General features: G+C 30.0%; 1 protein-coding gene across 4 annotated transcripts; it reads right to left on the reverse strand.

Annotated features, from left to right (window-relative positions):
- Positions 1–715: 715 nt before the first annotated feature.
- On the reverse strand, positions 716–3,163 carry LOC117174375. 4 transcript variants are annotated; one of them, XR_004467299.1, is made up of 4 exons: positions 2,996–3,163; positions 2,489–2,880; positions 2,283–2,391; positions 716–747 (listed from the first exon to the last, which is right to left on the reverse strand). XR_004467299.1 is itself a non-coding variant. In XM_033363447.1 (3 exons), the coding sequence occupies exons 1-3, from the start codon at positions 3,129–3,131 to the stop codon at positions 2,368–2,370; spliced, it is 537 nt and encodes a 178-aa protein (XP_033219338.1). In that variant the 5' UTR covers positions 3,132–3,163; the 3' UTR covers positions 1,871–2,367. The 4 variants fall into 4 exon arrangements, 3 of the variants coding, with proteins under 3 accessions (XP_033219338.1, XP_033219337.1, XP_033219336.1); XM_033363447.1 differs by lacking the exon at positions 716–747 and having other exon boundaries at positions 1,871–2,391; positions 2,504–2,880; XM_033363446.1 differs by lacking the exon at positions 716–747 and having other exon boundaries at positions 1,871–2,391.
- Between the last annotated feature and the right edge of the window lie 9,318 nt (positions 3,164–12,481).

Consider the following 12,481-nt stretch of genomic DNA (forward strand, 5'->3'; position numbering starts at 1 on the left):
TGAGGAATTGTACCTTTTAACGGGAATGAAATGAAATATCATCCACCTAAGGAGAAAAAAGAATATTGTTTTCGAGCTGAAAGCAGAAATAAATAAATGCAAAATATCGATATCATATTCTTTATTATGATAATATCCGTTTTTACATTTCGTATATACATAAGTACTTAATGAGACCAAAAAAACTCTTTCAGAGTACACAAAGTCACATTTTCAGATCTTATATTCATATGAAATAAAGATTTTCTAATATATGATAATAAAATGATATACATATAAATACAAGACAATAATAATATACAGGTTTTTATTAATAAAATAAATGATCCTTGTTTACAAAGATGTACATAAATGAATAAACATATAGTAAGATCGCGGGAAAGCGTGTGTGATACGAAATTTTATATTGTAATTTCATGCAGGATATTTGAAATTTTGCGGAAGATTTTTTTATGCTATTTTAGATTAAGGTAATAGTATTAGTATTAAAATTTTTCCAGATGACATCAATTCAACAAGAAGACTTTACGACAGGAAGTGAAGAATTGAGAAAAAGTTCAGAATCTGCATTTAAACTGTTCCATTTGAAAACTCATCTTTTGTAGGGTAGCCGTTTTAATCGACGAAATAAATTTCCGGTCATTTCCCGGTTTTTTCCGGTTCGCAAAAATTTTTCACGGTCAATAAGATTTGAAAAATGCAACACTAAAGCCAAACAATTTTCCACTTGAGGTAATAAGAACTGAGCTGCAAATAAAAGCATTCAAAGTAGAACTGTTAAATTTTGAAATAATAAAATTGAAATTTAAAAGTTTTTAATTAAAAAATGTATTCAAATGCTCAATAATTTACGCGCATAAAATTGAAGGTACTAACATGAAATATTGTAAAATTGAAAAAAATTAATTATTAATTCAATTTTAACGATTCCAGGTTTTCTATGTCAAACAATTCAGTGAAAGATTATTTATTTATAAATATTTGGTTTGAATTTACTTATTTCAAATAAAAATTCAAATATTGGTAAATATTCAATAATTAATCTTTTTTTAATTTAAATTTCCAATTCTATGGGTTAAAAATTGAATATTTTAGACTAAAACAATATTTTAAATTGAATAAAATTCTTTAATTAGGAATATATTATTACGAAGTTATTTTTAAGTTGAAAATAGTTTATAAACTTTCAGTCACACATTCACATTTGTTTAATGACTAAGACTTTCAAATTTTCACCGTTTAAGTTTTAACGTTAAAATATGAAAATTCTTAAATTTTGAAATGGTTTTAAATCGTTTTGTCAAATCGGTTTTGATCACTTTTTATCACTTAAAGTACAGATAAATTAAAAAAATCTATTTATTCAGTAAAAATGTATTTATCCCAAATTTTCAACATGAAAGGATTGATTTTTTAATTGTTCAAGTCTTTAAGAAAACATTCAAAAATTCTTTAATTAATGAACGTAAGCTTAGAAATAAAAGTTTTCAATGGAAAATTTTACAAGTAAAAGACTTAGATTTATAACTTTATTCGAAAATGTCACTACTTTTTTGGAAATAATATTTTTTTAACTATTCCATTTTTTTAAAAATAATTTGAAGTAACGCGAGAATCATCTTTTTCGATGAAAAGTAATCTTCTTGGTTTAAAAGTCCATGAATGTAGTTTGAGATTGATAATAGTAGTGAAGAATTTTTGTTTTGGGTTTAAAATAGAACTATTTTCATTTTTCATTATTTTCTAGATATTAATTTTTTCTCGTTTGGTTAAAAATTTGTTGTTTACCTAATAACGTAAGTATTCTAACTGAAAATTTTAACTGTTCCACTTTTGTTAAACTTTGATAATTTTTTGGTGAAACATTCAATTTTTCAATTAAAAATTTGACTTCTCGTTGGAAATCCTGCGATGTGGTAGAAAATTTACCTTTTTTCTTTAAAAAGTAGAACTATTTCGTTAAAAATTCATGCACTTCTTTGAAAAACCTACTTTGTTAGTATCAAAAAATTATCTTGTTGAACAATCGTATTTTTTAATTAAAGAAATTAATTTTTCCGTTTGCAAATTAAAATATCCCAACTTAATACTGCAAATTTTAGTAAAAAATTCATCTATTCCTCTGTCGGCTTCATGAAAGTTATAGATTAAAATAATTTACGTGTGTCAAAATTACTGTACAAGGATTGAATCTGAAAGAACTGCAAAGTGTGGTAAAAATTAATGCACACTGTACGACTGGTAAAAGAAAGTCGAATCTAGATACTGAAATAAAAAATTACCTTCCGTCACATTTCTCAATCATCAATGAACAGTATAGATTAAACAATTGAACGCCACTTCAATATTTCCGACTCATTGCAACCATCATTTTTGTTTGCATGATGCTCTCTGAAAATGAAAAACATATAATTACCTAACATGTGTCACTTTTGCCGCCCCTTCCCTTCTTTCGCTCAGTGGACAATTGTTCGTTGAGATTTCGTACTAAACAAAGTAAAACCTTCATGTTGATTTTCTCAGTCAATCTTGTGCTCGTTTGTAAAGCAACAGTTTCGAACATCCTGGATTCTTTGGAAAACGTCGCTCTGTGGTACTTTTTAAACTTCTCAGTCATTACTCTTGCAGCTGTAACCATTTTTTCAGTTGGAGACTTTAAATATCCTCTTGACAAGTGATCGATCCATTCGCCTGGGCGTTTTTGTGTTAACGAGGAAGTACACACGCAAAGAGACGTATCCCGTGAGAGTCGCCAAGCGACATATCCGGCAATATATTTCAACCCCTCACCTGCCATTATTCCAACAGCCAGTGCCATTTCTAATGACTCCAGAAGACTTATTTCCTCATTCGTCGGAGAAACTGTATTTGGACATGTCACTAAAATGTAAACAAATTCCTAATATTAATACATTTAATTTTTGTCCGGTACATACGAAATGTATTTAATAAATATATTTTTAATACGGGAAAATCGATTGTATTGATAACCAACCTAAATCCGGCTCATTCTTATCTTTTTCACCTGCCGGCGTTTGGAATTCGTCATAATTCGACAAACTCTGAAGAAATGAATCCTCTACTTCTCCTTCGCTTATGTCTAAAGACAAGATGTTGCATACGACTTGCATTATGACTTCTTCTTGTCTACCGTCAAAGATATTATAAACGTAGGTGCGGTGTGGGCTTAGTTGTCCGCCATAAATATAGACGGCGCGTCCGGCGAAAAAAGTCACTTCTCCTCTACACGCCGCCACCCGTAGATAGCACCAACGAAGTCCCATCGATATATTTTGCCAACAGCCACTTGGAGCGCTATAAGTAACTCTCAGTAGGCCCCTCGAGGCGCATTAATGGTTACTTAGCTCGGACAAGAACAATTTGGATTGAAAGTAAATTTTTAATTGAAACATTTTTACATTTATAACTTTGCAAAACATGGTTATTTTAATAAATACCACGAATAAAAGTCGATGAGTAATTTATATTACGGTTTCATATATTTTCCACTAATTCTAAAATTATTACTTATAATTTTCATTCTATATATTGTCTATATATAGTTCTTTAATATTATTTATTTTTTATTTTTATATTTGTGGTCTGCAATTTCTATGGATTTGTTTAGACTATTCGTCTAATCAAGTTCTCGTATGTATTTTCCAATTTCTTAATAATTATATATTCTAAAGTTTTTATAAAAAATATAATTATAATTCCAAGTGATAGAAAAATTGTTCTTTCGGCTTTTAGATGTTAAGACGGCAGTTCCAAGCCAGATTACGTTTCGCATTGGCAAACAAAATTAGACGAACAGAATTTCATTGGCATATTCATAAAAAGTATCATGTTCCATAAAATATATTTTAAAATAAACTTTAAATTAATATAGTTACTACAGCTTACTCGAAATATATATAATTCAAATGATTTTTTTAGGTTTTTCAGAACTTTTAAATATATTTATAATGATTCCCATTTTGTCGTAAAATTTATGTAAAATTATGCAAAAAATGCTAGAATAATGAAATTCTGGACTGTTTTTTATTCAAAAATGTATTTGTTCAATTATTGTTATTTTAAATTCTAACAATAATTTTTAGAAACTTTAAACATTAAAAAAGTTTTTTCTTTGGCATAAGTATTTTATCATTCTATTAAAAAAATATTATTTAACAAAATATTTTTTAATTCTTCAAATTAGGTAGTTGTCTAGCCTGGATATTGTATAATTCGGAAATTTTCTGTCGACAATTCTCAAATTCGGTAAGAATGTAAATTGTCGAGAATTTTCCAATTCGGAACTTTTATATTTCGACAATGTTATAATTTCGGAATTTTTACAGCGATGTGGGAATTTTATTTTTCGGAAAAAGTGACTGAAAAATCCCGAAAAATAAAATTCCCGACACTGTAAAATTCGTAAATTGAAAGATAACAAAAGAATAAAAGTCGAATTGGAGAATTTACGAAAAATAAAATAAATAAAAATCCGGACAATAAGATATTACCGAATTTGAAAAATCCCTAAAGAAAATGGCTGAATTATAAAATATCCGAACTAGAAAATTCATGAATTTAAACAATTCCAAAAATTGTTTATAAAATATTATTTATTTATTTAAACTACAATAATCGAATATATATTTCTCTATGCAAAATTTTGTTTCAGAATGTGCATAGTATTTGAAAAGAATATAAAAAAGTTCCGAAAAATCGAATTTATTATTAATAAAAAAAATAAAAATAAATTTTGATATAAATCGTTGTTGAATTGAATCCTGCAAAGTTTGTTTCAAAAATGTTATTATATAGGTACGAAGAAAGTTTAGGCTGAACATTATTTTATTTCAAAGCGCACGTGTTTTTTAATGTATTTTTTAATACAATTTTTATAAAATTATTATTCAGGTGCCGGAGATTTCATTTCTTGGCATTTTTAGTTCAGCCCTTTTGGAAATTTTTTCAGTATTGCCGTATTTTTATACCTCCTCTTAAGATTATGTAATTTTTTAAAATAAAAAGTGAACATTTTAAAACATTTTAAAATCATCAAAAGTGTCAATTCTCATCTAAATTATTTCAAATCTTTTAAAATTATTTTAAAAATTTTTCGGAACTTTTAAATGTCTTTTAGACTGATTCCCATTTTTTTCTATCATTTTTGTAAACTCCAGCACACACAATTGTTTTAAGAGCTTCCAGATTTTTTCTAATATCGTCAATCTTTTGAAATGTTTTAAAATATTTTTAAACACTCTCTTTGAGTTATGTACTTTTTTGAAATTAAAAATCATTTTAAATCTACTCAGAAATTAAAATTTTTTTCCTAATATTTCAAAATTCTTGAGAAGCTCCAAATTTTGCTCTTTTCTTTGAAACATGCAGAAACCTCCAGCTTATTTGATTTTTTTCTGAATGAATGATTATTTAACTGTTCTTTAGGAATCAACATGAAATACTTTTACCTTCTAAATGCAAATAAAGAAATAAAACAATTATATTTGTAACATTCAAAGTTTAAATTTGTCACTCTGAAATTGTAAAAATTAATTTTCAAATTGTTTACCATTGAAAATTGTTTTTTTTTAAATTTCTAAACGTCGTTGTTGTCTGTATACCGGATAACTTTCTAAAGACTGGTCGGATTGAATTGGACTTGGACTTTGATAACTTTTTTTTCGTCGAAAAATGCTATTTTTTCAAGGCTCCATGATTATTTTATCACATTCTCATCCATAATGAGAAGAGTTTTATGCGAAAAATGACTTTCGCGAATTTCATGCAATTTCGACGTTTTGAGGCTCTTTTAGTCAGAAAAACAAGTTTTTACGTCGGTATCTATCTGTCTCTCTGGCGTCTACGTCGTCGCTGTTATTGATGTTGTGGTTGTCTGTATATCGGATAACTTTCGAAAAAATAGTCAGATTTGATTTTGCTTTGACACACAGTTTTTTCATTTTAAAAATTGTATGTAAAAATTGTACTATTTTTATTTTTATAAAAAATATTTTTCTTCAATTAAATTGTTGCAATAAAGGTGGTTCGAAGAGATTTTTGAAAAATCTTTCGGGGAATAAAATTAGTATTTATAGGCCGACAAAGGTTTGTTTTCTTTGCCAAATTTGGCTTTCGTTTAAATTTTTTCAGTTGTTTTTACTATAGTACAATTTACGTTTGTATCTCGGGCGAAGAAATCCATTCTATTGTTTCACAAATATTCTTTGTAAGGCAATATTTTTCACAAAACTTTACCCCGAGTGACACTATCCCCGAGTGACACTATCCCTGAGTGACAGAACGAAATCGGGAACAATAAGAGTCAATTTATCCAGGAACAAGCTTTTTGAACAAAAATGACCTTGAGTGAACCTTTATTATATATTTTCTAATTTTTATAAAAATCAGGTGTTATTTTCTTACAAAAAAAAATAATAATAATTTGTGGGGGTGACAAATGAAAAAAAAAACAAATAAAACTTGAAGTTGTACGATTTTAATTTGTAACTAGATAATTTGAGAGGTTTCAATCTAAAATTATCGAACATTTTCCATTCGAAAATTCAGATGACATATTTAAATATTAGTCTATACTTTTTCATGTTTGAGCTACAATTATTCCATTTTAGAAGTTATAAATGACAATCGTGAAAAACAAGTAAAATGTTTTAATTAATTTATGTTTAAAACAAAGAACCTTTGTATAATTCAATCTAAATGCAGCTGCAAACATTTAATTTGAAATGCGTTGAATTCAAGATATACTTTAAAAAGATTACTGAAAGCAAAGGATCGACTTTCAAAAGAAGCGAAAAAAGTGACTTGCTGGATTGCAAATGAACATGGAAAATGGTGTATTTTCGCAATTTTAAATTTTAAATTAAATCTTTTTCGCGTTGTAACAATTTCGAATCCAAGAATGTTATTTTTGACCTAACCTATAATTTATAAGGAAAATTCTGAAAATCCAAACAATTAGGCTGCATTCTGAAAATGAAGCAATTTTAACGTTAAAATTCAAGTCCTTAAACTCAAGGCCTAAAAATGTGCAAATTTTACAATAAGTGTTGTGTAGATTGTATTGGTATCTTAAAAGAGTATAAGTAGTTCTTAAATTAGTTTTCAAAAATTTTCTGCAGTTTACCTTTTTTTACATACCTAGATGTCAAAAAAGCCTACCTAATTTTTTCAAATTTTAATCACTTATTTTCTAAGACAAAATCACCCCCGTTTACCAGTGACTGAAATGATTAGAAAAAAATGGCAAAGATCCAAGAATAAAAATTGGATGTACAGCGAATTTTTAAAATTTTAATTGTGATTATCTTTAAATTTGTGATATCAAAAAGTTTCATACAATTTTTTTTTTATTAATGCTGTAGGAAAAAATCAACAAGATCGAGCGCCGAAATTATGATTAGAGCAAATTTTCTGTAATTTTATGGGGACGGCTGAAATATCCCGAAAAATAAAATTTCTGTCTCGGTAAAACTCTCTGTCCTGAAAAATACAATTCCAAAACTAATAAAATTCCTGAACAGTTCATAAAATTAATGGTTTAATATTTAAAGTGCTAAAAATTATTGTTTGAATTTAAAATTAAACAAAAAATTTTACCGACAAATTAATATACAAATCACGTGTTTTTTAATTAATATTTCGATTTTTCGGAAGAACTTTTGAGATTTAAAAAATACTATATACATTTTCAACCAAAATATCTTATCCAGAAATATATTTTGTTTCAATTATTTTAATATTAAATTTAAACAATAATGGGCAGAAAATGTGATGTCCTATATACATAATTCCCCACTCCGACGCCTCGTACCGCATCTACGTTTATAATATTTTTGCCACCATCAATGAGATCCATGCTACTTATTTCGACAAAGTCATTATCAGACTGTAATGTGTCGGGGCTATCACAGATGTTGGCACCTTCAAATAAATCTGAGGCATTGACTAGAAGACATTTTTCAAAGTCTACCTCCACATTCTCGTCCACGTTTTTCGTGGACGTGGAAGTACTCTTCTGTACTGTTGCCTCTTCTTGTAAACCTGATGCATTGATAAGACTTTTTTCGAAGTCTACCTCGAGGATGAACCGTCGCAAACGGTGCAACACTTCCAAAAAAGTAGGATGATCGTGGCCTCTTCCAACACCGCGAAGGAACGAAAAAATTTTCCAAGACATCCTGATTTAATCGATTCTTTAGTAGGTAGTCAATGCCAAAGACTTCTTGAAGATTCTTGAACAAACTTGGCAGGGCAAGGCAGACTAAATGTATTCCCTTTTGAAAAGGAAGCATTCAGGCTCGTGCTTCTACTCTCATTTGGGTGAAGTAATGTGACATTCTATGTAAAAGATCGGTTTATTTCGCCAAATCAACTCCAAAAGCATTTCCACCATTCCGGTTGTACTTTCCCCTTGAATTGAGCAAATCAAACTAATCATTAAAAAGCTGAAAAACTCGACTAGTTTCCTTGCAACCTAGAAAACATTGAAAATTTATATTATTTAATTAAATTTGCCCCAAGCAGAAAGTGCTTTCGCATTTTTATTTGAAAAACTTGCGTTGCCAGCCTGACTTTCTGCCGTGCATTACCACGACAAGAAATATGTTCTTGAGTTAAGTTAAATGAACATTTCAAATCGTTACTATTAATGACCAGTAATTTTTCCAGTCACTCCTTACTCGTTTTGTTGCCGTTAAATTAAAAAAAAGTATCAATAAAGTGATACCTTGCTAACTTTATCAAATGCGGAACATGTGGAAGAACATGAACTTAGATTTGCTCATTTGAAGGATGCTGGAAATAAACTTTCTCTTTGTTGCCTGTGCCAATGCCAAGTTCCTTCCACAACTTCATATTGGAAGCATGCATGTCCGAAGTTACAGCAACAACTGTATAGCTCCTTTCTTCAAGCTGTCTGATCAAATTTAAGGAGCAGCTAGATCGTCATTCGTGAGGTCGGGAGAGCTCGGGTTCCTGCTCGTGCATTTTCGACTTTACACGAGGCTGGGCTTCGCAGCATTTAACAGAGCCGACTCACCGACACGCTACGTTGGAATGTGTCGCTACCAGATGGGAGATTGGTGGGGGCCGAAAAATCCCACGTTCTGGAGACACTGGTACAGATTCCCAATCACTTGGGGTACGAAGTACCTACTACTTTGTGTACGACGTATCCGCTCCTTGGGATACGAAATGAAAAACGTCATTATCGCCGCATAATCTACGCATTCGTAACTTCTTAAATACTTCTTAAATACTTTTCAAGATTTGAAATAGCCATACCTAAATGCGTTGTTTATTATTTTAACAGCTTTTCTAATTGTACCATATGTCATGGTCATTGAAGTTTAGCAGGTGCGTTGTTCGCACTTTGTGAAATTGAGTCATCAGGTATTTCAGATTAAGTGGGAATATCCAAGATGTCTGCACGATGAGGGGCAAACAATAATACCAAATACATGAAATGAAAATTTATTTCCATAATAACTTGGAAAATAATTATTTTTCACAATAAGTGTATTCAGATATTATTTATATTTTCCAAAAGCTACTAAACTGAATAATAAAATTGATATTTTATTATGTAACTGTGAAAAATAATTTTTTCTCAAGTTATTAACTAAATTAAGTTTTATCCTCTGGGATTTATATTATTCCTTGACCCTCATTATACATACAACTTGCCAGCTGGCGTCACAACTTGAAATACTTAATATTAGAAATCTTAGCGCATATATAACTGGAGGGAACCAGGTAATAACAGAGTTATTGGCAAAATAAAAGAGACAGACTATGAGTGTATGAGTTAGCGGGATAAGTTATCTCTCCCGCGCAGCGATCTGATTTCCTGTTTACCGCTCCCCTCTAAATGAAGGTTAAATAGTTTACATGTATGCGCAAGTAAAGAGCTATTTATGGAGCAAAATTGAAAAGACCAATCATGTTGCTGTGGCAGAACGCGGATATCTCTGGCATGCGCCGTAGTTATTCCAGTGTATTTTTAGGTTATGTAAGGCCATGTGTCAATTTAAAAATATACAAGAATCACTACTGCGAATGCTCGAGATATCCGCGTTTGCTCACAATATAACTTTTTATCTTGCATATTTCGTAACTTAATAAGAATGCATAGTGGAGCATAGGCATGTTAAGATTACTAGAACAGTAGAGCATATGGATGCTAAATTCCCCACGCATGAAGTTGTTCAATATTTAAGATGAAAAGGTCTTTCTATACGCGTAATAATAGCATCCTCAGATTTAACTGAATTTAACAAAAAACATTAGGAAAACGTACAAATTCAATTTGATCAAAATAAAAACTATTTGGTCAAATTTTCTATTGCTAGACATCGATCTAGAAAGTTTGAAATATTTTTCAAAGCATTGTGTTATTACGAAAGTTAATTATTATGATACAATTTTAACATTATTATTTATAATAATAACTTTATCATAATTAATTTAAAAGAATACTTATTCAAATTAGAATTAAAAATACGAGAACTGAATCTAAAATTATTTAGGGCCTATAATACTATACAATTTAAATAATAATTTATTTTTTGTCTATATGTAAATTTTTATTCAATTCTCGTACTGTTTGTTGCGTAATTATTTACATGAAAGTAACAGAACCTCGATTTGAACTTCTCGCCAACAAAATATGCAAATTTATATTTATAACTCGAGCATTTAACATTTTCTTTCAAAATAAATAATGCCTTGAAAAATATAATTAACATTCTAAGCATTCATGCCTTAGAAAGAGAGATTCGAAAAACTAGATTAGTGGGCATCGGAATTCCACCTCTGGTAATTTCAATCATGCTCATACCTCAAAGCTTAGTTTCACTAAGCCAACATTTCAAAACCGTTACATCTGATCTTTCGTACCCCACCTTGTTGCTATTTCGTACCCTACATACTCGGTATGTCCCCAAGTTTTTACTATGTAATTGAGAAGACGGATTAAATGAAGGGATATAAATATGTCCCCTTATTTGATCCGTCCTCTCAATTCAAGAAGTTTCAGGAACGATATAGGAAAAAAGGAGTTAACTTAAATACGAGGGTAGTTCAATAAGTCCTTAGATTAAAAACTGAAAAACTGAAAAGCGATTGACCAAGTGTATAGAGCTCCAAGGAGATTATGTTGAAAAATAAAAAAAAATTTACCCAAAAAAAATTGTTTTTATACTTCATTCTAAGGACTTATTGAACTACCCTCGTATATTCAGAAATATATTTGATTAATTCTCTATATATAATACTGGAACAATTTTTTAATTTTACAAACATAAATTGTTTAGTTTAGGTCACACTTTTACAATATTATACTAAGAAACAGGTACCCGACCGAAAATTTCGTTCCACTTTCGTCACTGCCAGTAAACCCTAAAAAAGTTTGATTCAATCATTGAAGTAATTTAATATACTATCTTGTTTTCGCTAGCAAACTGAGTGAATGGAAAGGATACTCTAGAAAAGTATCCTCGTAGTATCCACATAGTATCCCTTCCGTATCATGAAACAAAAACTTTAAAAGACCTCTCAAGATCAACTTTTAAATTGGTGAAATTTGGATTTTACGTTAAAATTCCCATTAGAACCCAGGCGAACCGAAGGAAACGAATGGAGCCCATTCGGTTCCTTTAAAAAAAAAAGAGCAAAATCAACTTTTAAAAGGTTGAAATTTAAATTCTAGATTAAAATTTGCATAAGAAACTCACGGACTAATCGCAATACTTTTTCTTGCAGCGTTAAAGACTTTAAAAAATAAAATACCTGTAATTTACAGGGTCCGAGTGCGCCTTCAAGTGCATCTTCTTTTAATAGCAGTTAATAAGCGTTTTGTCGGTAACTTAAAGAATTTTGTCTGGATGCTAGCGCCACGCAGTGGAAACCTCAGACAACAACGCTGCGATGCAAGTAAGAGAGAATTTTATTTTTAAACTTCGCGTGCAACATACTACTTGAAATATTATGGATGCACTTGAAGTCACCTTCAGCAGAAGTTAATGACATTTTTCTTATTTATTAATGCTGCAAAAAAAGTATTGCGATTACTCCGTGAGTTTCTAATAGAAAATTTTACGTAGAATCCGAATTTCATCAGTTTAAAAGTCACCTTGCTGTTTTTTTTAGTTTTTCAAAAAGGAACCTAATGGGGACCCAATGGGGTCTTTACGGGTACTTTGTAGAGGCTCCATTCGATTTCTTCGGACAGCCAGGGAAGGTAACGGAGTAATCGAAATAGTTTTTTTTATAACAGTAAAAAGTTTAAACAATATATAGCATCTGTTGACGACTACACATCAAACGCATCATCGGTAAGTAACAGTCAATAGGCGTTATAGGTATTACCAGGTGTATACATATGAAACCGGTATTGCCATTTAGCGGCCAGTAGGCACACTTGTAGGCACTGTCGGAACTTACCATTTGTGCTAATTGGCGT

This window comes from Belonocnema kinseyi, chromosome 6, assembly GCF_010883055.1.
Source record: "Belonocnema kinseyi isolate 2016_QV_RU_SX_M_011 chromosome 6, B_treatae_v1, whole genome shotgun sequence".
Classification (NCBI taxonomy): Eukaryota; Metazoa; Arthropoda; class Insecta; order Hymenoptera; family Cynipidae; genus Belonocnema; species Belonocnema kinseyi.

What these genes read in the sequence shown, in the direction of transcription:
- LOC117174375 (XM_033363445.1), bottom strand. Translation starts at nt 3,131, where the DNA reads ATGCAAGTCGTATGCAACATCTTGTCTTTAGACATAAGCGAAGGAGAA. An exon ending in TAAGAATGAGCCGGATTTAG is followed by an intron (nt 2,881 to 2,995) that starts GTTGGTTATCAA and finishes TTTACATTTTAG; the next exon opens with TGACATGTCCAAATACAGTT.